This window comes from Nelumbo lutea, chromosome 4 (genome assembly GCF_056320005.1).
Source record: "Nelumbo lutea isolate HS-2025 chromosome 4, American lotus-T2T, whole genome shotgun sequence".
NCBI classification, from domain to species: Eukaryota; Viridiplantae; Streptophyta; class Magnoliopsida; order Proteales; family Nelumbonaceae; genus Nelumbo; species Nelumbo lutea.
Window position 1 is genome coordinate 50,367,516 of NC_142687.1, and position 23,342 is coordinate 50,390,857.

Below are 23,342 nucleotides of genomic sequence, written 5' to 3' on the forward strand. Positions count from 1 at the left end.
CTCCTATCCGATATGGTTGTGATCAAGAAATGTTCTTAATGGAAATTGAGGACAGTGAGGAAGACACCTTGACTTATATGGAAGCTATGTTAGACACAGACTCTTTAAAGTGGGTAGATGCCATGAAAGCTGAGAAGCACATCCATTGCCAATTCCGGCTCTTATGTATCCAACTCAGGTAACCAAGTCACTACACTCCATGTTTCTCATATTCCTAGTGATCCCAAGATTATTAGCTCCGGGGCTTCTAAACACATGATTGATAAGGCTAATCTCTTTTTTTGCTACCATCTTTTACTCGAAAGGGATAAAGAACACTAACAAATGGCTCCCTTTTCACCACTGCTAGTCAAAGAACTACCTCTCCCTACTAGCTTTGTTATATCTCCTTTCTATCATGTTGCTAAATTGTCCAATCTTCTACCTATTAGCAGTATTACTAAATCTCATAATTATTTTGTAACCTTTGTTCTCACGTTTTGTGTTTTTCAAGATATGATTTAAGAGAGCATGATTAATAAGGGTCGTGTGGTTAATGGACTCTATGTTTTGACGATTAAGTTGGCATGGAGACATCCAAATTTGTGGTTCTTATGAGTCAATCTGTGTCAATATAAAAATGATCTAATTCATTTGTAGCATCATCAATTAGGGCTGTATGGCAAGTTTGTTGGGCCGGTCTAGAAAGACAAAAGAAAATGTTCCATTCGGTAATAAATAGACAAAATGACTCCATTTGAAAAAACCAAGAGACCTAAAAAAATGTTCCATATTGTCTTTCTGTCTTTTGGGAAGATCTCTCAAAAGTACATGTTACCAAAAGGTCTTGATCTTCAATGACCAGCTGCCAAAAGATCAATAAGTCTCTAAAATTATTATTCAAGTTATTTAAGTGTATGTCCATGCTAACTTGTCAAATGAGCAAACATTGTACAACTTTAAGGGGTTCTTTGTCATGACACAGTTTTGGATTGTTCTCATTATGCTCGTGAGTATCACACAACGCATTATTGTTATGATTTATATGGTCCTCCTACTTGGGCAACCCGTGCTATTGTGGAAGACGATCTTGCTAACAGTGCCCCTACTGCTAAGCTGCCTACATCAAGAGTTGGTAAGGAAAAGGATTTGGTCTCTATCACATATTAAGATTATGAGAGGCTTTGTCAGTTGTCTTCCTCAAGCACTACAGTTTACTGCAACCCTTGTAACGAGCAAGGTTTAGCTTAACCCTTTAGCTGTTCAGCGGGCTGTGGAACCAATTATAAGGTTCCATGCCAGTATTAAATACATGGGGCCCACATCTTTTACAGTGGGGCCTATGAATTTAATACTGGCATGGAACCTCATCATTGGTTCCACAGCCTTCTGAACAGCTAAAGCATTCAGATAATCCAAATTCTGCTAAATCAAGTACAACTTGCCCCGCCTCCAGTTCTAAGTCTACACTTTGGGTAATAGACTCTAGAGCTTCATGTCATATGATTAGATCTTCAGATTCTTTTATGTCCATGTCTTACTCTTCCACATCTTAATGTTACACTAGCTGATGGTACTGCCTCATCTTGCACTAATACCGGTAATGTGTCCCTTAATTCTGACATCACTTTATATTCTATCATTTACATTCCCAAGTTCCCTTTCAGTCTTTTGTTGGTAAGCAAACTTACCCAATCCCTTAATTGTTCAGTAACCTTTTATCCATCTTATTGTGGTTTTTAGGATCTCAAGATAAGGAAGACGATTCGTGCCAGGCATAATGCTAGAGGATTGTACTACCTAGATGACAATGGTCCAAACAAGGCTCTTCACTCATCTCTCACCCAATATCAATGGCATTGTCATTTGGGTCATCCTTCACTCAGCATTTTGTAAAGTTGGTTCCTACTTAGAGTCAGTTACACAGTTAGATCATAAGTCATCCTTCCGCATTTTGCGAGGCCAACCCCATTCAACTTTTAGCAAAAGCTAAGCCCAAGCATGGTCCATGAACAGGTCTATTCGTAAGGCCATTGTTGTTCTTGTGTCACTGTTAGAATCGACAGTCCAGGGGTATTTGAATCATTTCATAATGCTTTACTTTAAGTAGTTTTGTCTATTGTGTCTGAGGTTGAGTAGAGTGTCCCATCCATAAATAGGGGCACAATGGCCTTTGTTCTTACAGTTAGAATTCTATATATATAGTACGAATAGGGTCTAAGATTTCTGGAATTTTTTTAGACTAAAATATCCCTTTTTTGAAATAGGGTCCCTCTAAGGAATTAATTCTCATTTACCCTTATTTAACAATACATATATGGCATTTTCGTTTCTTTTAATTACAAAATTATAACATAAAAATTAAATAATTTTGGGTCAAATAGGCCAACCCATGTTGCATTGTTGCCACAATTAAATAATAAAAATTAAACTTGATAAAATGCAAAAAAATATGGAAATTAAAGAAAAATTTGGGAACATCTTTAATGTCATATATTCATCATATTGGACAAGAATAAGTATGATAAATAAGAAATACTTTTATTAATGATGCAAATTGAATACAAAATTTAAAACCAATTGGAAATAAAATTATTTTCTTATTCTCTCATTAAATCCTATATTTAAGATATATTTTTCTCATCATTAAATTCTATTAACTAAATCCACAACATTGATTTTAAAAGTACAAAAATAAATATTTTGAAAAATAATTTAAAAATAAAACCATTTTCTTCCACCCCGGTGATGGATAAGCAATTTAACCATTTGGGTCAAATGGGTTAACCAATAATGCCATAATTAAAAAATAAAATATCAAAATAAATAATATATAAAAATACAAAAAAAAAAAGAGTCGAGCATACCAATAATATTATATATTCATTATACTAAATAAAATTAAGTATGAAATGTAAGAAATATTTTTATTAACGATGAAAATGGAATTACAAATCTAAAAGAAACCTTGAAATTAAATTAAATGATGTCATAGTCAAATAATAAAATTTTTAAAATAAAAATACAAAAAAACACAAAAGTAAATAAAAAATTACAGTACAATTTGGGCACATATTTGATGTTATATATTTATAAAAAAATAAAATATTGGGTCCATCTATAATATCATAGTCATTATATTGAACAAAAGTAAGTATTATACATAATTTTATCAATGATAGAAGTGCAATAATAAATAGTTTGGGTGGTGGGTTAGTGGTTTGCGTCAAATGAATTAACCAATGATGTTATAGTAAAATAATACATTTTTAAAAAATAAAAAAAGGCATAAGGAATCAAAAATACAAAAATTATAAAAAAATGGATACATATCTAATATTATATATTAATTATATCAAATAAAAATTAAGTATGACAAACAAACATTATTTATATAATGTAGATGAAATATATAATTTAAAATTGATCTAAAAGCAATGCTATTCTCCTATCTAGATGGTGGGTTAATGATCAAACTTTTCAAATAAACTCATGGTGATGTCATAATTGAATAATAAATATTTAAAAAAGATAGAACACAAAAAATGAAAAGTATACAATTTTACAGAAAACATTTGGGGACATTTCTAATGTTATATATTCATCATATTAAATAAAAAATTTGTTAAAATAAAAATTATTTTTATTTATGATGGAAATAGAATACAGAATTAAAAATAATAATAATAATAATAATAATAATAATAATAATAAATAATAACAATAAATATCCTGGTTGGTTGGGAGACTGATTTTTTCATTAAGTGAGACCAGCCAAACCATCTCTTCATCTTCTCCTCTCTCTCTTTCTCTCATCTTCTACTTCCTCTCTCCTCCCTTTCCTTTTTTATTTCAGGAAGTAAATCAGCTCTGATCAAATAACTAGCATGGTATCAGAGCCCTGATTTTCTTCTTAGTTTTCTTCTTTTCAGCACCTTCCAACACATCGGTTCTAAGTTTTCTTGGTGATTACCTGGACGATCAAAGAGAGAACAAAAAGAAGTAGTCATTTTTTGTCTAGGGAGGTATCCATGCCTCCAGTTGCAATGGAAAGTGCTGTTTCAGTGGAGTTTTAGAGAAACCCTCTAATCGATGTGTTGAAGAGGGACTGCCAGTGATCAATCAATGTGCAACAGTTCGTGTGGGGTGTTTCAATGATCTGAAAAGGCACAGTAGTGGATTTCTGGACTTCTTGTAGTAGGCCTATTACAGGTATGCATAAGTGATTTTCCGTGTGTTTCTTGTAAATGGAAGTGAGTGATAGGTGTGAGAACAGTGCTGAAACCTGTTGCAGCACATATTTCTGAGTGTACGTGTTTCTTGCTGATAGAAGTGGGTGATGGATGTGAGAACAGAGAACAGTGCTGAATTCAGTTACAGCACAATTTTCAATTATGTACCCTTGGCAACCTTAGGAGGGAATAGTGATAAAAAATCAAGTGTTATGATTCCCTTGATTTTCTGAATGCACGAATGACATTTATGAAGCTGAATGGTGAGAATTATGTGCCATGGGCCAAGTCAATGGAGGTCTTTCTCAGGGCCAAGAAGAAGGTGAAACATGTGAGAAGAAAAACCTTCCCAAGGACATGGTGATTGGGAACAAGAAGATGCACAGAGTATGACATGGTTGTGGAATACTATGGAACCTAAAATCAGTGTGAATTTTATGTTTCTTGATACAACTAAGGAGATATAGGACCATACCAAGAAGCTTTATTCTAAACAAGATAATACTACAAGAATATATCAACTCTATCAAGAATATTTTAATCTACAATAAGGAATGAGCTAAATATCTATCATCCTTTGACATCAGATGTTAAAATTCAACAGCAACAAAGGAAGCAACTAGATGTTACCAGATTTTTAGTAAGTTTGAAAGCCGAGTATGAACTAGTTAAAGCTCAGATTCTAAGAGGTTTTCTCTTCCATCCCTTGAGAAGGTGCTTGCACAACTCTGTAGGATTAATATTGGGTCTTCAAAGAGTTCCACAGTTTTAGATAGATCAGCCATTGCAGTGATGTGAGGGGGAGGCCGTGGAAATAGAGGAGGTCATGGAGTTCAGGGAGGTCGTGGTGGACCTATGTTGCATCGTGATGGTGGACGTAGTGGAGATCGTGATTGAGGTTGTAGTTTGGGCCTAGGAAGTGTACACATTGTGGGATAGAAGCACACAATGTTAACTTTTGCTATAATCTACATGGACCAACTTTTACATGGGTTAATCATGCAAACACAAGAAGTGGTGGTGAAGCAGTTGATACCCAGCAGACTGATCAAGCACTGTTTACATCTACTAGTGCCTCTAGGAAGGAGATGATGAGTATTCCACGTGATGAGTATGAAAGGCTTCTTCAAGCTACTTCCCAATAGACTACGATTACTCTTTCCCACTCAGGTATGGCTTGTCTGGCTTCCAAACCTTCACCCTAGATTGTCGATTCTATAGCTCCCGATCATATGACTAAGACTCCAGGTTTGTTTTCCTCCCTTTGTCCATCTTCTATACCACAAACAGCCACTTTAGATAATGGTTCTACCTCTCCCATTTATGGTGTTGAAAATGTAGACATTGCATCATTGTCTTTATCTTCAGTTTTGTATGTGCCCAAATTCCCTTTTAGTCTTATATCTTTAGCAAATTGACTAAATCTCTCAATTGTTCTGTAACTTTCTTTCCTAACTCTTGTGCTTTTCAAGATCTCAAGGGAAGAAGATTGGTGAAGGGAATGAAACCAATGGATTGTATTATCTTGATGGTGGTAGTCCAGCAGTAGCTCTCCAATCCTCTTTTACACCTCTCCAGTGGCATTCCAGACTTGGCCATCCTTCTCTCAAGACACTTCAGTTACTTGTTTTGTCATTGCATCGTCTTTCTTCATTGGAATGTGAGTTGTGTTAGTATGGGAAAAACCATCGGGTTTCCTTCAGTCCTAAAGTAGATAGTTGTAATTTGAGTTCTTTTTCTTTAGTCCATTTTGATATTTGGGGTCCAAATAGAATTGTGTCGTACAATGGTTATAAGTACTTTGTAATTTTTGTTGATGATTATTTAAGGATGACATGGATTTACCATGAAATAAAAGAGTTAATTATTCCCCATTTTTCAAAAATTTTATGCTGAAATCCGCACTCAATTTGGTGTTCACATTAAAATTCTTTGTTCTGATAATGGGAAAGAATATTTCTATACCCCATTTCAAGAATACTTGGAACAACATGGAATCATCCACCAAACCTTTTGCACTTATACATCTCAACAAAATCGGTTGGATGAACGCAAGAACCTTTTTGCACTTGTACATAGAACAACTGCTCAGTCCCTTTTACATCATCATATGAGTGTTCCTAAATGTATTTGGAGTGATGCAATTCTTACAACTTGTTCTCTCATTAACTAGATGTCATTGTCTATCCTTAATAGCTACCTTGTTATGTATTGTGAAACAAAGGTAATGAAAAACGTTTCACTGAGGTATAGCATCATCTCCAATACTAATTGTACTATGATTAAAACTCGCTAATTAGGCAGTTAAGTTAAACGGAACTTAAGCTGCACATGGATGATTAAGAGGAAAGTACTGTTGATACAATTAAATTTCCTACAGACATACCTATCAAGAGCCATATTTCTTGTTTGCCCAGATCCCAAGCTGAGAGCAACAAGCCATCTGTCAACAACTTTATTTCCTCCTTGAAAAATGTCCACATCTATAATTTGCAACTTGGTTGCAACATTGGAGTTGCTAAATAGCCTTGATATCTGAAACTTTCTCCACTTCTTTTCAGCAAAAGGATTCCTTAAAGGAGCAGATGATGTGTCCACAAAAACTGAATAATCTAGACATGGTTGTGCACTCCCATCCTCCCATGTTGATTGTGACACCTGGAAGATAAGATACAGTTTAGAAAGAACAATGTTAAGTCAAATAACTTAAATGGAGCCCAAAAAGTTCTTAGAAATTGAAGATGAATGTGAGGTTCAGGAAAGGACTCTATGAGATATCAACAATAATAGATGTGAAAACTTATTTTCAAGAGAGAGCAATGAATTTGTAACTAAAAGGAAAGGGCATGTAAAAGGGGAAAACACCATTGAGGAAGAAATCAGATTTCCCTTGATTCCCCCTTTAGTAGCAGTTTCTAAGTTTCCTAATTTAGGTCAACTTATTATGTTGCTTGGTTAGCTATTATTTTTAAGTTGTCATAGGAACAGGATTACATAGTCAAGATCCAAAGTAGTTATTAGATTCATATTAGTGAGTCTACAGGTTTTAGAAACTTCAAGTTGTAATCACATCATTTTCCTACCTGACAAACTTTTAGATATCAACAAGGAGTATACAAATTTTAGAAACTTCAAGTTGAAATCCTGTAATTTTTTACCCACCTAGCTTCTTAGGGATCAAAACATACATTCAACTTGATTTTGGTATCACTACATAGAATTTTCAGTCACCCATCCAATGAGACCAAATTCTAGTAAATCTAATATAATTTGCAGGAACTAATAGGGGTGATCATCAAAAACTGAAAAACTGAGCCCACTATATATTATAAATTAATAAATACACATTACATATATCAATATATATTTATAATACATAATATATTATTTATTATTTAAAATATAATATTTTATATGTACTTCTAATTTTTTATTATATATTTATATTTATTTATAATATATATTATAAATATAAAAAACTAAAAAACCGACAGTTAATCAAACCACTCAACTAGTTAACCAATCGGCTTTGTTTCGGTTTTGGTTACCAGTTTCCCAAAAATTGGTAATACCAATTCGGATTCAAAAATGGGCCCACAGTTTAGTTAACCAAACCGTGAGCACCCCTAGGAACTAAGTCCATTTTACTGATAGGGTGTCAATTCATGACAGGATTCCCGTCTGCAATTTATGGTTTATTATGGGGATACTCTATAAGTTAATTTAATTGCAATATGACATGTAGTTGGGGCCATTGCTTAGTGTAATGGTAGAATCTAGGGCTGACAAATGTGAGGGGGAAGGTTTGAGCCTCAGAACAATTACTCCGTGCAATGGCCTCTAGGACAAAAATCAGGTAATGGCCTTTCTTAATAGGATTAGTTGTGATTATCTAACATTATTTTATGGGTTTAAATTAGTATTTGGGTTTTTATAGGGGTTTCCTATATGTTCATCTTAGTTTTAAAGCAATTACTAGTTGGATCCACTTAATTACAAAATAAAGGGCATAAGTTTTATTTCTGGCAAGGATTAAGTATTGATATCGAGTATCGTATCGGACAACTTGGATACGGATACTGATATGGATACGCTTTGGAAACGCATGGATACGGATGAAAATATGAAAAACTTGGATACACTAGGGAAACACAGGCAAATTTCATAAACACATTAATAACACTAAATTTATAGTCAAATAGCCATAAATAATGTATAAAAATATAAGAAATATATATTTAATGGTATACATAAAAATAAATCATACAATGCATTAATTAAGAGTCCAAGATGGACTTATTATATTTATCCTAATTATTATATCAATTATGTTCTATTTTATTATTTTTACATTTTAACATTAACAAAAAAAGGTAACCAAATATTAAATTCTCAAATATAAATTAAATTATCATTTAATAATTTACAAAAATATATAATTTTAACTTAAAATATATAAAATTGGTTACAATTTCTAAGATATGTATCATATTCAAATTCATAATTTTTAATTATTAAAATACTTATTTCATTATTAAAATTTTTATTTGTATAATTTTTTTTTGAAATTAAGAAACAAATTTTCATATAAATGTAGATTAGTGGATTTGATAATTTCAATTTAATATTATATTCTTGAATATTTTTCAAACATATTTTTATTTTTTGTAAATAATAAATATGTTGCCATTTAATGTAAATGAAAATATTAATTAATAATTATAAAAACATATAAAATTTGTAACATATATATCATGTGCAAATTTATAAATTTTAAGTAGTAAGGTAATTATTCTACAATTAATATTTTATTTGTATAAATTTATTGAGAATAAAATCATCTTTTGATATAAATAATTTTTTTGTACTCCTTTTGATGTAAATATAGAATTAACAGATTATTTATTTCATTTGTTTATAAAATAATAATTTTAGATATTATTTATTTTAATTTTTAATTGGGGTTGTTAAACATAAATATTGATTATTTATTTGGATAGACATTAATAAAAATTTGTTATTTCATTAAATATCACAATGCATGGCATGCCCAAGTGGTTTGAAGGAGAGCTTAAGGCTCTCGCACCACGCGCACGATGTCCCAGGTTCAAATCACACTATTAGCAGCGTTTGAATTTTTAATCAAAGATGTTGCTTATCGGTCGGTATCAGTGTGTACAGGCTGATACACACTCGTATCGGTCTGATATGCGTGATTTACAGGATACGTTTCCATTCTTAACGTATCTTGTATCGCCCTAATCCAATACCAATACGATACGCCCCGTATCAGACGTATCGTATCGATATTTAATTCCTTGATTTCTGGTACCTGTTACAGTAATCAAAAGAAATGATTGAACTAAGCCCCCTGTGTTCTTAAAACACCATCAAGAACTTTATAAAGTGCTAGACACCTCGTACTTTAGATGTAGTGGTGTACCAATACAGATAAATCAGGGAACTTAAACAGACTAAATAACTAGCTTATACCACTCTGGTGACACTACATTAGATGCATCTAGTTTTGCTTAAAAAGATTTCCAGTAACATTAATATGTCAATATGCATGTCTGAAATGGCAAGTTTCCATGCTGATTCTGATCATGTTAAGTTGGGCCCATCCTGTCAATATTAAGTTCTTTGTAAATTCTTGCCCAACTAAGGGCCTCCTTGTAATTATTCAAATATATCTAAATAAAACAGTGTTAGGGTGCCGAGAGAGGGTAAGTTCGAAACTCTCTTCTCAGACCCTCATTGCCGAACTCCCAGCTCTCCTCTCTTCAGTTTTCTTCATGGTATCAGAGCATACCTGAACTTCAATATCCTAGGGCTGGAAGCTTAACTCGTGTTGCCTGATTCTTGGAGGTCATTGGAAGCGCCCAAGACTCGAATCTCTTGGAGAAGTGGTTCGGTGGCCAGGAAGAATCAGAGAAAAGAAAAAAGGGGAAGGGGAACAGCTCGGTTCTGGTTTGAAGCTCGAAACTGTAAGTTGTGCTCAGATTTCTGGGTTCAGTTTTGCTTCTGGTTGTTCTGTATTGCTTTCGAATGTGTTTGGACTGTTGAAGTGTCCGAAAACTCTGGTTGTTCTGTACTACCTTCGGCTGCCATTGAATCTGGTTTAACCCAGAAATTTCTGGGCTGTTTTTCACTCCTTGGACTGTTAAAACTGCCGAAACATCCTTGTAACAAGGCTGTGGATTGTTACTTATACTTGGCTGTTTTTGGGGGGCTGTACAAACTGTTCTTGAGGCCTGTTTTCCTTTTGACAGTGGGGTTGTCTCTATTGCCCACACTGTGTTTGTAAAAAGAGCTATTTCAGCAATACCAAGTGGTATTTACTTTGAAGTCCAGATTTGAAAAAGGTACTTCGGCTGAGTGCCTAGAAGTTTCTGTTTACTTCTTGAAGGCTGAACTCAGTGTATTGCCTTCTTGTGGTCGGCTGAACTCTGTTATTGCTTGTCCTTATTCAGTATACTTGTAGAAGTCATCTGAAATCATATTTGGAGTGTTTACATGATGTACTCCTCAGAATTTGAAAACAAAAGTGGTGCTGAATATGGACTGGTTCAAGGGACTCCAAGTGATTCCTTATTGACTGTGACCACAGTTAAACTAAATGGAACTAATTATCTGGCATGGCCACAGTTAGTAAAAATTCATGTATGTAGTAGAGGAAAGTGGGGGTTCATTTCCGGGAGCAAGAAGGCTCCTCCAAAAGATGATCCATCCTACGAGAAGTGGATGCAAGAAAATTACACTGTCATTGGGTGGCTTGTGAACTCAATGCAGCCACAAATCAGTCAACACTACCTATGGATGAATTCAGCAAAAGAAATTTGTGACAGTGTTGCAGAAACCTATTCCCAAAAACTCAATGAGGCCCGGGCATATAAATTGAGAAGTGATGTAAAGAATTTAAGGCAAGGGGAGAAACCTCTTGCTGTATATTTTTCAACCCTGAAGTCCCTATGGCAAGAGATTGACCTAATAGAAGCTGTAACTTGGGACACCACCAATGATGCAGAGACCTACAGAAAATTGGTTGAAAATAACAGGGTATTTGAGTTCTTAACTGGACTAAACCCAGAATATGATATCACAAAACAGAATATTCTTTCCAAGGAGTGTGTTTCTTTCTCACAAGCTTATGCATTGGTGAGTAGTGAAGAGAGCAGAAGGGTTGTCCAGGTTCAAGGGGCTGATATTAATGATCACTTTGCCAATATGGGGATTAAACCTAAAGGGAATGCTGGAACTTCTGGTGGCACAGGAAAGAAAGAAGTTATATGTGAGTACTGCAAGAAGCCGAAGCACACCAAAGACAAGTGTTGGAAATTACATCCTAATTTTGTTCCCATTCGGTTTCAGAAAAAACATGATAGTAAAAGATCAGGAAGTGCAAATATAGCTATCGGGCCAGATAGTGAAGAGATGTCTGCTTCTGCACAGTTGGCAGCCATGAGAGCAAAATATGAAAAGTTTGGGAAGATGATCAGTCAACTGAGTGATGTGACCTCTCCTTCCAACCCTTCAGGAAATTCTACTACTTCAGCATTTGCTCATTCAGGTATAAGGGCTTCTGCCAATCATGCTACCACTTCAGGTAATCTCAAGATCCCTTGGATTATTGACTCAGGTGCTTCTGACCATATGACCAATATGTCTACCTTGTTTGTTTCATATGACTTACCTCCTGGACGTGATAAAATCACTTTAGCATATGGTTCACTTGCCCCTATCTCTGGTAAGGGAACCATCAAGGCTACGGATTCCTTGTTCCTACCTTCTGCCCTCCATGTACCTAAACTAAATACAAATCTGTTGTCTGTGAGTAGTTTAACCAAGTCACTAAACTGTTGTGTAACCTTTTTTCCTTCCTACTGTGTTTTTCAGGATCTGGAGTCTCAGAAGGTGATTGGGAGTGGCCATGAGGCGAACGGAATATACCTGCTTGATACTCCGGGAGAATGCACTGATCATCTTGGGAATGTTGCTCTCGGATCTATCTCTTCAGAGTCTGTTAGTCGGATTATGTTGTGTCATTGTCGTTTTGGTCATCTGTCTTTTTCTGCCTTGAGTCATCTATTCCCTTAATTGTTTAAGGGAATTAGTTTGTCCAGTCTTCATTGTGAGTCTTGTGAATTGTCAAAGCATTGTAGAAACAATTATCCTTTGAGCAATAAAAGATCTTCTGTTCCTTTTAATATTGTGCATTTTGATGTGTGGGGACCTTACCACTTACCCTCCATGGGTGGCTACAAATATTTTATCCTGTTTATTGATGCCTTTTCTCGGTTCACTTGGATATTCCTGATGAAATCCCGTGATGAAGTTCCAAGACTTGTAATACAATTCCATGAATTTGTTCTAACCCAATTTGATACCAGGATTAAAATCTTCAGATTGGACAATGCAAAAGAATACTTTGAGAAAAACCTATCCTGCTATCTTTCTGACATGGGGGTTATTCATCAAAGCTCATGTGCTAGGACCCCAGAACATAATGGGGTTGCTGAGAGGAAAAATAGGCATATTGTTGAAGTTGCAAGAAGTATCTTATTTGCCTCACATGTTCCTACCAGGTTTTGGGGTGATGCTGTTCTTACTGCTACCTACCTTATAAACCGTATGCCATCCAGGGTTTTGGGGTTTAAGTCTCCCTTCACTCTTCTTCATCCGGACAAGGACCTTTTTCCTGTTCCTATTCGTGTCTTTGGCTGCACCTGTTATGTTCATGTTCCAAGTGTCCAAAGGCATAAATTTGAACCCAAAGCTCAAAAGTGTATCTTCCTTGGTTATTCCCCCACACAGAAGGGTTATTGTTGTTTTGATCCAAAGTCTGGAAATCGGTATGTCTCAATGGATGTCACCTTTGATGAGTTTTCCCCCTTTTATGGTTCCTCTCCAAAAGGACATTGTCCACAGGGGGAGAATTTGTCACAGGTGTTTGCTCTTTCTCTTCCTGTCCCTGTTGAGTCTCTTGATGTGTCTGCCTCTCCTTCAAATGTATCAAGGGTGGATCAGTCGTTCCATTCTCCTTGTCCCAGTACTCTACCTCCTCGTCCTATCCTCAATCCCAAGGTGTATCAAAGGCAAATATCCAGAAATGTGCAGGTTGTTTCTCCTACAACACATGAGCCTCATACACTTCCAGTCACAGAAGAGACAACAGGTACTGTTTCAACACCTTTGGATCCATCCTTCCCTGACCTTGATATTCCCATTGCTGTTAGAAAAGGAAAACGGAAGTGCACTGCACACTGCATTTCCAAGCACCTTTCTTACAGTTTGCTTTCACCTTCATACTTTGCCTATCTCTCTTCTGTTGCTTCTCATCCTATTCCCAGGTCTGTGTCAGAAGCTCTTAAGATTCCAGAATGGAGGGATGCTATGAGATCTGAAATCGATGCCCTACACAAGAATGACACATGGGAAGTGGTGGATTTGCCTGAAGGGAAGGATCCAGTTGGTTGCAAGTGGGTCTTTACTATCAAATACCGAGCTGATGGCACCATTGAAAGGTACAAGGCCAGGCTGGTTGCAAAAGGCTATACACAGACATATGGGATTGATTATTTAGAGACCTTTGCACCTGTTGCCAAGATGACATCTGTAAGGGTTCTTCTATCTTTAGCTGCTCACTTTGACTGGCCCCTTTACCAATTGGATGTGAAGAATGCATTTCTGAATGGTGAATTACATGAGGAGATTTACATGTCTCTTCCTCCAGGGATGTATGGAACTGATATGAAAGGGAAGGTATGCAGACTAAAGAAATCACTTTATGGACTAAAACAGTCCCCTAGAGCATGGTTTGAGAGATTTAGAACAACACTTGTTAACTTTGGTTATGTGTAGACACAGTCTGATCATACTCTTTTTGTGAAGAGGAGTGGACCTCTGGCAGTATACCTCATTGTGTATGTAGATGACAATGTAGTGACTGGTAATGATGTTTTAGGAATTCATGATCTCAAATCTTTCCTCCATACAGAGTTTGAGATTAAAGATTTGGGGGAACTGAGATACTTCCTTGGCATAGAAGTTGCTCGATCCAAGGATGGGATTCTTATCTCCCAAAGGAAGTATGTTCTTGACTTGCTCTCTGAAACTGGGAAGATGGGTGCTAGACCAATTGCTACTCCTATTGATATGAGTCATAAACTCTCTGCCTCAGATGGGACATTGTTAGAAGACAAAGGAATTTTTCAGAGGCTTCTTGGGAAACTTCTGTACCTATGCATGACTCGGCCAGATATTGCATATGCAGTCAGTTGCATTAGCCAATTCATGCATGCTCCTCGAGACACTCACATGGCAGCAGCAGGGCGAATCCTGTGTTATTTGAAGGGCTTCCCAGGAAAGGGAATTCTGTTTGCCATGCATGGTCACATGAAACTTGAAGCCTACACCGATGCCGATTGGGCCGAAATCATTGATGACAGAAGATCTACTTCTGGGTATTGCAGCTTGGTGGCTAGTAATGTTGTTTCTTGGAGAAGCAAGAAACAATCGGTTGTTGCTCAATCTTCTGCTGAAGCTGAATACAGGGCCATGGCACATGAAGTTTCTGAATTATTATGGCTCAAATCTTTGATGGAAGAACTTGGAGTTAAATATGACAAGCCAATGATGTTGTACTGTGATAATCAGGCTGCCATCAACATTGCTCACAACCCAGTGCAACATGATAGAACCAAGCATATTGAAGTTGATCGACACTTCATTAGGGGAAGGGTCTCTTCGGGTGAAGTGTGTCTTCCTTTCATCACATCTGAAGGACAGTTGGCAGATTTTCTCACCAAAGGCATTCCCAAGGAAAAACTTCAGCATGATACCAGCAAGCTTGGCAAGATTGACATCTATGCTCAGCTTGAGGGGGAGTGTAGAGAAGATGGGCCGAATGGCCCATAGGTTGTTTATTCTTTCTTGTTATTTATGTTTCTTTTCTGTAATGGGCCATAGGTTGTTTATTCTTTCTTGTTATTTATGTTTCTTTTCTGTAATGGGCCTTATTCTGGGCCCATCCTATCAATATTAAGTTCTTTGTAAATTCTTGCCCAACTAAGGGCCTCCTTGTAACTATTCAAATATATCTAAATAAAACAGTGTTAGGGTGCTGAGAGAGGGTAAGTTCGAAACTCTCTTCTCAGACCCTCATTGCCGAACTCTCAGCTCTCCTCTCTTCAGTTTTCTTCATCCACGATCATGGGTACATAGAGAGATATATTTAGAAAATTAACCCTCAAGAGGCACCCTTTACTAGATTCATTACAATGAAAATAATACCCTCAACAGTCCCCCACAAGCTGAGAATAGAAATTATTCATGGCTAGCTTACTAAGATTACTCTCTAGTTTAGGGATTGGATTTTATGAAGGGCCAAAAAATCTCTTTACAAGCAATCTGCTTCATTGGGGCATCAATCTGCACTCCCATCTCTACTAATAATTTCTTCAGCCATAAGAATTCTAATACTCAATGAACCATCGCTCTATATCTGACCTCTGCACTAGACCAAGCCACTACAGATCATTGTTTTAAATGTGCAAGGTGCAAAAATGCAAAAAATGCCAAAACGCAAAAAGAAATAAAATATATAAATATTAAACATAACATTAATTGAAGATATAAACTTAAACTTTAAAATAAATGTTTTAAAAAATTATTGTCAAAAATTAAAATACACAAACATAATATGTGAAACATATTCAAATGAAAATGTAAAAATAAACTCAAATATATGAAACATGTTCAAGCATGTAAAACCCCCAATCACTATTTTTCACAATTGCATTACTTCAAATAGCTAATATGGTGTAAAACATTTTGCACCCCTGATTCTACGAGCCGCCTTTGCACCAAGCCCCTTGAGGCAAGCCCAATAAAGCCCATGTTAGGATCATAAGTTCTCAATCCCTATAAAAAAGGTGATTTTGTAATTTTTAATTTTTAATTCTTATTTAAAATAACTTTTATTAAGATGAATGAAATGAACAACATTAGCAAATAGGCAGCCTTCTTTGGGCTTGCCTCAAGGGAATTGGTTAGGGGTCCGGGGGTGGAGCCCCTGGAACAGCCACTGGGTTCAAAAAAGAACAAAAAGTGCAAAAACTGAAAAAGGTGCACACCTTTCAAAATTACTACACTTGGGGCCTACAGAAGGTGCATACCTTAAAATACACTTCATCGGTGCGCATAGGCACACTTTTTAAATCACTGCTACAGATAGCTTCTTGCTCCTCTAGGAGACAACATTTTTTTGGTAATAAACCCTATAACACATGATCAGAAGCCTGCTCAATATCAATCTTGCAAATTAAACCCTCCTTTCTACTTGTAATTCTAACATATACACATTCACTAGCTAATATCACTACATCTAGAATCTGTCTCCCTTTAACAGATGCCATCTTGAGTAGGCCCCATGGTTTCATGTAAAACTAAAACCAATGTCAATCTTCTTGATAGAACTTTGCTATTATATTACATATGTTGGATATCAAACTTATCCACCTGAAATCTTTCACCTTACAGGCTACTTTACCACGGGAATAAAAGAAATTAATGTATCACTGGCACTTTTTCCACCATCTTACCTTTCTAAAATTTCTTGTACATCTCCATTACATTTCTCTTAACAATGTACTAAAACCTCTTAAAGAAAGATATATTGTATACATCTGATCCCAGAGCTGTGTCACCCTTCATGACTCCAAACCTCATCAAAATTTCCTTCCACCCCCTCATCATTTCCCCAATTTTGCTAAACTCCAAATCTTCCAATAAGGACTTACTACTTTGAGACGTGTTTTAAAAGCACAAGGTGAAAAAAGGTGCAAGGGGAAATTTGTGCCTGAGGCACAAGGCAAGGCACACGCCTTTACAAAGGAAGGCACAAAAATGCAAAAAAAAAATGCCAAAAAAATTATAAAACAATGCAAAAAAAGAAAAAAAATAAAATATTCAACATAATATTAATTAAAAACATAAACTTAAATTTTAAAATAAATGTTTAAAAAAAACATTATCTAAACTTAAAATACATAAATATAAAATGTAAAACATATTCAAATGAAAATTTATAAATAAAATCAAACATATAAAACATATTCAAGCATGCAAAACCCTCAATCTCTTTTCTTTCAATTGCATTACTTCAAATAGCTAATTTCATGTAAAACTTTTTGCATTCCTTTGGTTTTCTTGCTCGTGGGGCTACACAATGTGGGGTAGCCCATCCCCCAAACCCATAACCCCCTAACCCTAGTGCAAGCAGATTTTGATTGCAAGTCCCTACTACAACCAGTGGGAGACATTACCAACTAACTAGTTGGCACCTTGCAAACATTTTGCATTTCTAATTCTACAAGCCGCCTTTGTACCATGCCTCTTGAGGCAAAAGCCCAAACAAGTCCATTTATACTCTTAAATTCTTAATCCCCATACAAAAAAAGAAGTGATTTTATAATTTTAACTATCTTTTAAGAAGATGTTTAATTAGAATGAATGAATGAATGAACATCATTAGCAAATAGGGGGTTCTCAGAGCTTCGCCTATCACAAAGCCTCTAGAAGTGTCCCTTCATTTCGTCCATCCTACTCTAGTTCTATGGGTGACATCCTCCTCAATGTCTCCATTTTATGAACTATAGAACCAAGGTAACAGAAGAGGTTGCATTGAATTAGTCGTTAGTTTCAAATACAAAGAGTACCTTGATTTGAACTCCTATTATTTATTTTTAGATAGAACATATCCTGTTTAAATCCCATTTACTTTAAAACCTCTTGTTTCTGAAATATTTGTCCATAAACTTAATTTTGCATTTTAGGGGTTTTTTTAGGGATGGAAAATGCTTCAAAAGGCTTCATTCCGGTTACAAAGTGGAAGAAGGAAGTTATGGTGGAGAAGAATATACTCTGTAAATGGTTAGGGAAACAATCGATTGGTTAAAGGGTTTTGTGGATGGAATAGTAATACTCTGCAAAAACACCAGGCTAGAGAAGTGAGGTGAATAAGGACAGTAAGAGATCTATAATGAGACAAAAAAAGGATTAATGGAAAGGGCTGCTTTACAATGCTCACCTAAACCCTTGGAAGAGGAAAAAGATAGATCATTTGCTTCCCAAAGGGAAGGGAGAGACAGTAGTGGATAGAAATAGAGATGGCAATTGTCACCATCCCTGTCGGTACCCAGCTTCCATGACCCAATGGGATCAAGGATGGGGATGAAGATTAATAGTGATACCTGATCAGGGATGGGGAGTGAATTCCCGACTACACCCAGTCCAATTGGGTTAACCCCAATTATATATATTATATATTAAATATATACATATAATATTATATATACCATTATACATTATATATATCAAAATGTATTTAAAATATTATTTATATTTTAAATGATATTTGGCCAATTTCCCCCCTCCATGGGTAAGTAACTCACCCACCTAAGAGATGGGTAAGACTTTTTTGGGTAAGTTGCCAATAAACTTACCCAAGGGAAAGTTGGCTTACCATGGGGACCACACTTAACAAAAAGCGAAAAGTTTGACCAACTCCCCCCCCCCCACCAAAAAAAAAAAAGACAAAAAAAAACTTACTACCAAACGAACTAGGCCTTAAAGGAAACAGTAGGCTGCCTTTGAGGAAGGGCTTAAAAGAAACAAGTGAATCGGATCTTAAAGAAGGGAATAAAACAATAATGGCTCAAGGGGTTGAACCAAGGTTGGGACTCAAGTCATGTAATGCTTTAAAAGAGTAAGTTCCAAGGGACACCTCTTCCTCCAAATCACCATTCAGTCATTTTTAATATCTAATTGGTGGAGTTCCCAATCCAAATTTGTTGCTAGAGAGAGGAAGACCCGAATAAAGTTCACCTTTGCTACTGGAGCAAAGGTCTCTACATAATCAACCCCATACACCTAAGTAGAACCTTTTGCAACCAGGTGATCCTTGTATCTCTCAACTGTGCCATCTGCCTTGAGTTTCACTGAAAACACCCATTTGCACCCCACAGATTCCTTTCCTTCTGGACGATCTACCAACTCCCATGTGTCATTCTTATGTAAGGCATTAATCTCCTCCTTCATAGCATTTGTCCACTCAAGAACGGATAAAGCCTCTACAACACTCTTAGGAAGGGGAACACTGTGAATGGCTGAAAGGAAAGCATAGGGATTTCGGAGTGCTAGAGGTTACATGGAAAGTAGAGCCTCTAAGGAGGATGCAAAAGAAGTCGAAGGTGTAGTTCTAGTATCTACATGTCGAAGAGCCCTACCATATTGCTCCAAATGGTCATAGAAGGAGTTAATAATATCCTCCTTGAAATCAGAATTGGGGGACAAACCCAAGATGAATTACCATATTGAGAATCATGAGATGCTAAGCTGGCTGAGGTATACTTCTTCTGATTTGGTTTCTAATTCTGGTCCTGTACTAACTTCTTGCCCAGCTATTGTGCTCACTTTGGCTTCCCAATTAGATCCCAGCAAGTTTCACAAGTCTGCCTGGATTTCTGACAATGAGTACACCACAATTTATCTTTATCGTTTGATCTTTTCTAGCCTTCCCCCTTTTTTCTTCAGCTTATGTTTCTCCTTACTGCTAAGGCAATAATCTCCCCCTTAGAAGCATTTATAGCTGACTTCCTGTTTTCTTCAGCTTATGTCTTTTTCACTTTCCCTCTAAATACTCTGATAGTAATCTAGCTTTTTCCAGATTGAAGTTAGGGCTGAATAGTAGACAAATAAACTCCTCTCCCCCTGCTTACATGGTGAAGATTCTGCTTGTAATTGATAAATTCTGGCATAATGCCTTTTTGTTTAACAGAAGGTAACATGGATGTCAAAAGCCACAACATAATCATGTAACTCTCTTGGTCCCACTTGTCATATTCAGCACTCCCTGATCTAGGTTCCTTTACCCCATTGATAACCTCCACATTACCCTTATCTGTAATATACAGCCGCATCTCCTTGGAACAAGCCAAGTGATTCCTACCATCCAAGGGAGTGATAGCCATAGGGAAATTTGAAGCATCGTGACCAGCATTCAGTCCACCCTGATTAGATAAAGTTCCTAATGTTGCAGAATCTTCAGTAGCCATATATGATAACTCTAGAGTGAACAATAAACTGTTACCTTTCAGTCCACACGCACAGATGATAACCACGCCCACTCCCTAGATATTTCTATGCAAGCAAAAAGCACATTCGCACACAGAAACTGCTGTCTCACACATGTAAAGGTCTGTCAGACCTCTTCCAGGCCAATACAAGCCACAAAAACATCAATAAAAGCTACTGCAGTATCCCGTCAATTGAACCAGGTCACTCATGACCTACAAAGGTTTCAAAACCTTACAGTTTTGGATCTACAGATCCAAAAAGAAGGGTCAAACACCCCTTACACCATTCGGTCAATGCAGAACTTAGCCGGTCCTTGGGTCTTACTGCCAAGAACTGAGGCTGCAAATAATTTAGTTCTTGCCCCTGTACAGTCTGAACAAATCTCTTGAAGATTCCAACCCAGAAATAATAAACGAAAAGAAAAAATAGTCATCGACCTCTAGAAAAAGCTTCAATCAACCATCCACAGATCTCTGGTATTGTCCTTTTTTAGATTACAATCGTGTTCTGAGGGCTGGGATGAGTTTGTTCCTTCCATTCTCAGTTCAAGGAAGAAAGAAGATGTGCTACGACCAGAGAACAGATTTAGAGAGCATCGTCCTGCTCTAATATCATGTTTTCCAAGGAAGAAAGAAGAGGGAAGAGAAGGAAGAAGAGAATAGAGGAAAAAAATGTACGAGAGTCAAAAAATTCTAGCTGGCGGCACCAGGCAATCTACTTTTATATTAGGGCAAATGTACATAACATAAGAGAATGTAAATAGACCAAAGTACCCTTGCAGTACATAACTGAGATATTACATCATGAAGCAAGGCACAAAAATGCAAAAATACAAAAAATTAAAAAATCAACATAGTTATAATTAAAAAATATAAACTTAAATTTTAAAATAAATGTTTTTTATAAAACCTATTATCTCAAATTAAACTACATAAACATAACATATAAAACATAATAAAATATTTAAAATGAAAATTATAAAACAAAATCAAAGATAACATATAAAGCATTTGAAGCATGTTATGAGCATTCGAAGAACAGTCATTTTGACTATCAAAAGGCAAAATAGGATTTTCAAAATAATTTAGGCATCACGAGACATCATATGCAAACAGAATATGATGGACTACTAACGGAAGGGTAGTATTTGTCCTATGACATCATCTGACAAGGTATATCAGAGTCATTTCAAAAACCAGAGGGTATATTTCAATGTTTGGCACATACCAGCAGGGAGGATTAAGTAGTTTTCCCAACAATTTATTATCGTCAACACCGATGCTGCTCAAGTGCTTTTCTACAAGCTACAAATAGTAAAATTTCGATGCAATTAAATTAATTATGCACTTTTGTTTCATATCTGCATAAACTGGATGGGTATACATCCCATTATACTTTTTAGAAATATCATATGAAGATCAAAGAACAGTATTAGGTTTTACAAAACAGAATCTCTAAGCAAGAAATGAATCAATGACATATAATATCAACTGAAAAGCATCATGAAAGGGCGCTACCTGCAAAACTGATTTTAAGAATAGAAGGTTTCTAGATGCATGCTCCCAAAATATGTCACAGATCTGTTTAATCCTCTCAGAGCCATGCTCAATACCATCTTTCATGAATTCTAATGACAGAGGCATGCGGATAATTGTGGAATCTGATAACTTCCATGGCATCTTTTCACCAATGAGCATTGGCTTAAACTGATCATGGAATCTTTCCATCAAGTTAGTACCTGAAATACATTTGCTAAAATCTAGTCAATAGAATTTTTTACTTCTATAAAATAATGACTTGAAGCAGGTGACATTTGGAATGTGGATAATACATTTGATAAAACCTGTTGATGAAGGAGATGAAATTTGGAATGAAGAGCGTGGGCAGGAGGAGCTTCTTGAGGGGGAAGAGTGAAGTTGGAGTTGAGCAGGGGGTGGGGTTGCGAGGCTCAATTCTGGGGAAGTTTGTGTTCAGAGAATTTTGTGAGTTTTTGTTCTCAAAGGGGGAGTGTGTGTTGGGTATGTAGGAGGTCGTCCTTTGGGGTTGTTAGTTTTTTGTTTTGTGTTTCATTGGTGCATTCTCTGCATCCTTTTGGTGGTTGTAATGCTGATTTATTTTATTTTTAATAAAATTTTCTCTTTTACTATCAAAAAAAAGGAGACTCTACAACAGCTGAATTAAAGGCTGTGATTTTTGGGGTGCAAAAAGCTATGGAGCTAGGGGTGAGGAAGTTGGTAATGGAAGGAGATTCCAAGGTAATTATTAGCTGGCTGAAACAGTAAGAAAAAGTTTCATGGCATTTCAGAAATGAGATCAAAAAGTTCAGAAGGCTTTCAAGGGAGATGTTGGTATCCATTCAATGGACTCCAAGATTGGCCAATGGCTTTGCAATGTTTCTGAACTCAATTGCAACGTTTATGAACTCAATTGCAATGTAAATAAATTAAAGATTTTCTGTTATACTGCTTAATCTCTTTTGTGGAGTAGCCAAGGCTACCCAGAAATTGTAATAATTTTTTAATTCTACAAAACATTTCTGTTTCTGATAAAAAAACACATAATGTGGATTGTGAAGACAAGTACCAACAAATTTATGAAAATAATAATAACAATATAATAATAAAAACAATAATAATAACTATAATAATAATTATAATAATAATAATAATAATAATAATGGAAAGCATTAACTGTAAAAGTAAATGAACAAATATAATACCTGTCAAAGAGAACATTTTTGCAGAAGGAACATGGCTTGGAGGTATAGAAAGAGCTAGACCACGTGGGTCAAACATGTAAAAGTAGCCATTTGAAATAACAGATGGAAGATCACAGACAAAATATGTGCTAAGCAAACCTAAGCCATATGTTAGAGTACTGCCCCGCAGCCTCCATGGAGGACGAAGTTGGAGACTGCTTACTTCTTCCCTGGTCAAGGTAGCACCTTCCATAATAACTACTAGAGAGGGTCCTTGAAATTCACCTGACCCATAT

General features: G+C 36.0%; 1 protein-coding gene across 1 annotated transcript in view; it reads right to left on the reverse strand.

Moving 5' to 3' along the window:
- The window catches only part of LOC148855687 (Zinc finger, C3HC4 type (RING finger) family protein), a 91,574-nt gene that overhangs the window by 34,138 nt on the left and 34,094 nt on the right, over nt 1-23,342 (reverse strand). The window contains exons 5-7 of the mRNA XM_088941507.1: nt 23,068-23,331; nt 21,866-22,086; nt 6,598-6,869 (exon numbers count right to left, since the gene is read on the reverse strand). Of these exons, the coding sequence (XP_088797633.1) occupies nt 6,598-6,869; nt 21,866-22,086; nt 23,068-23,331 (757 nt within the window). The remainder of the gene's footprint in view (nt 1-6,597; nt 6,870-21,865; nt 22,087-23,067; nt 23,332-23,342) is intronic.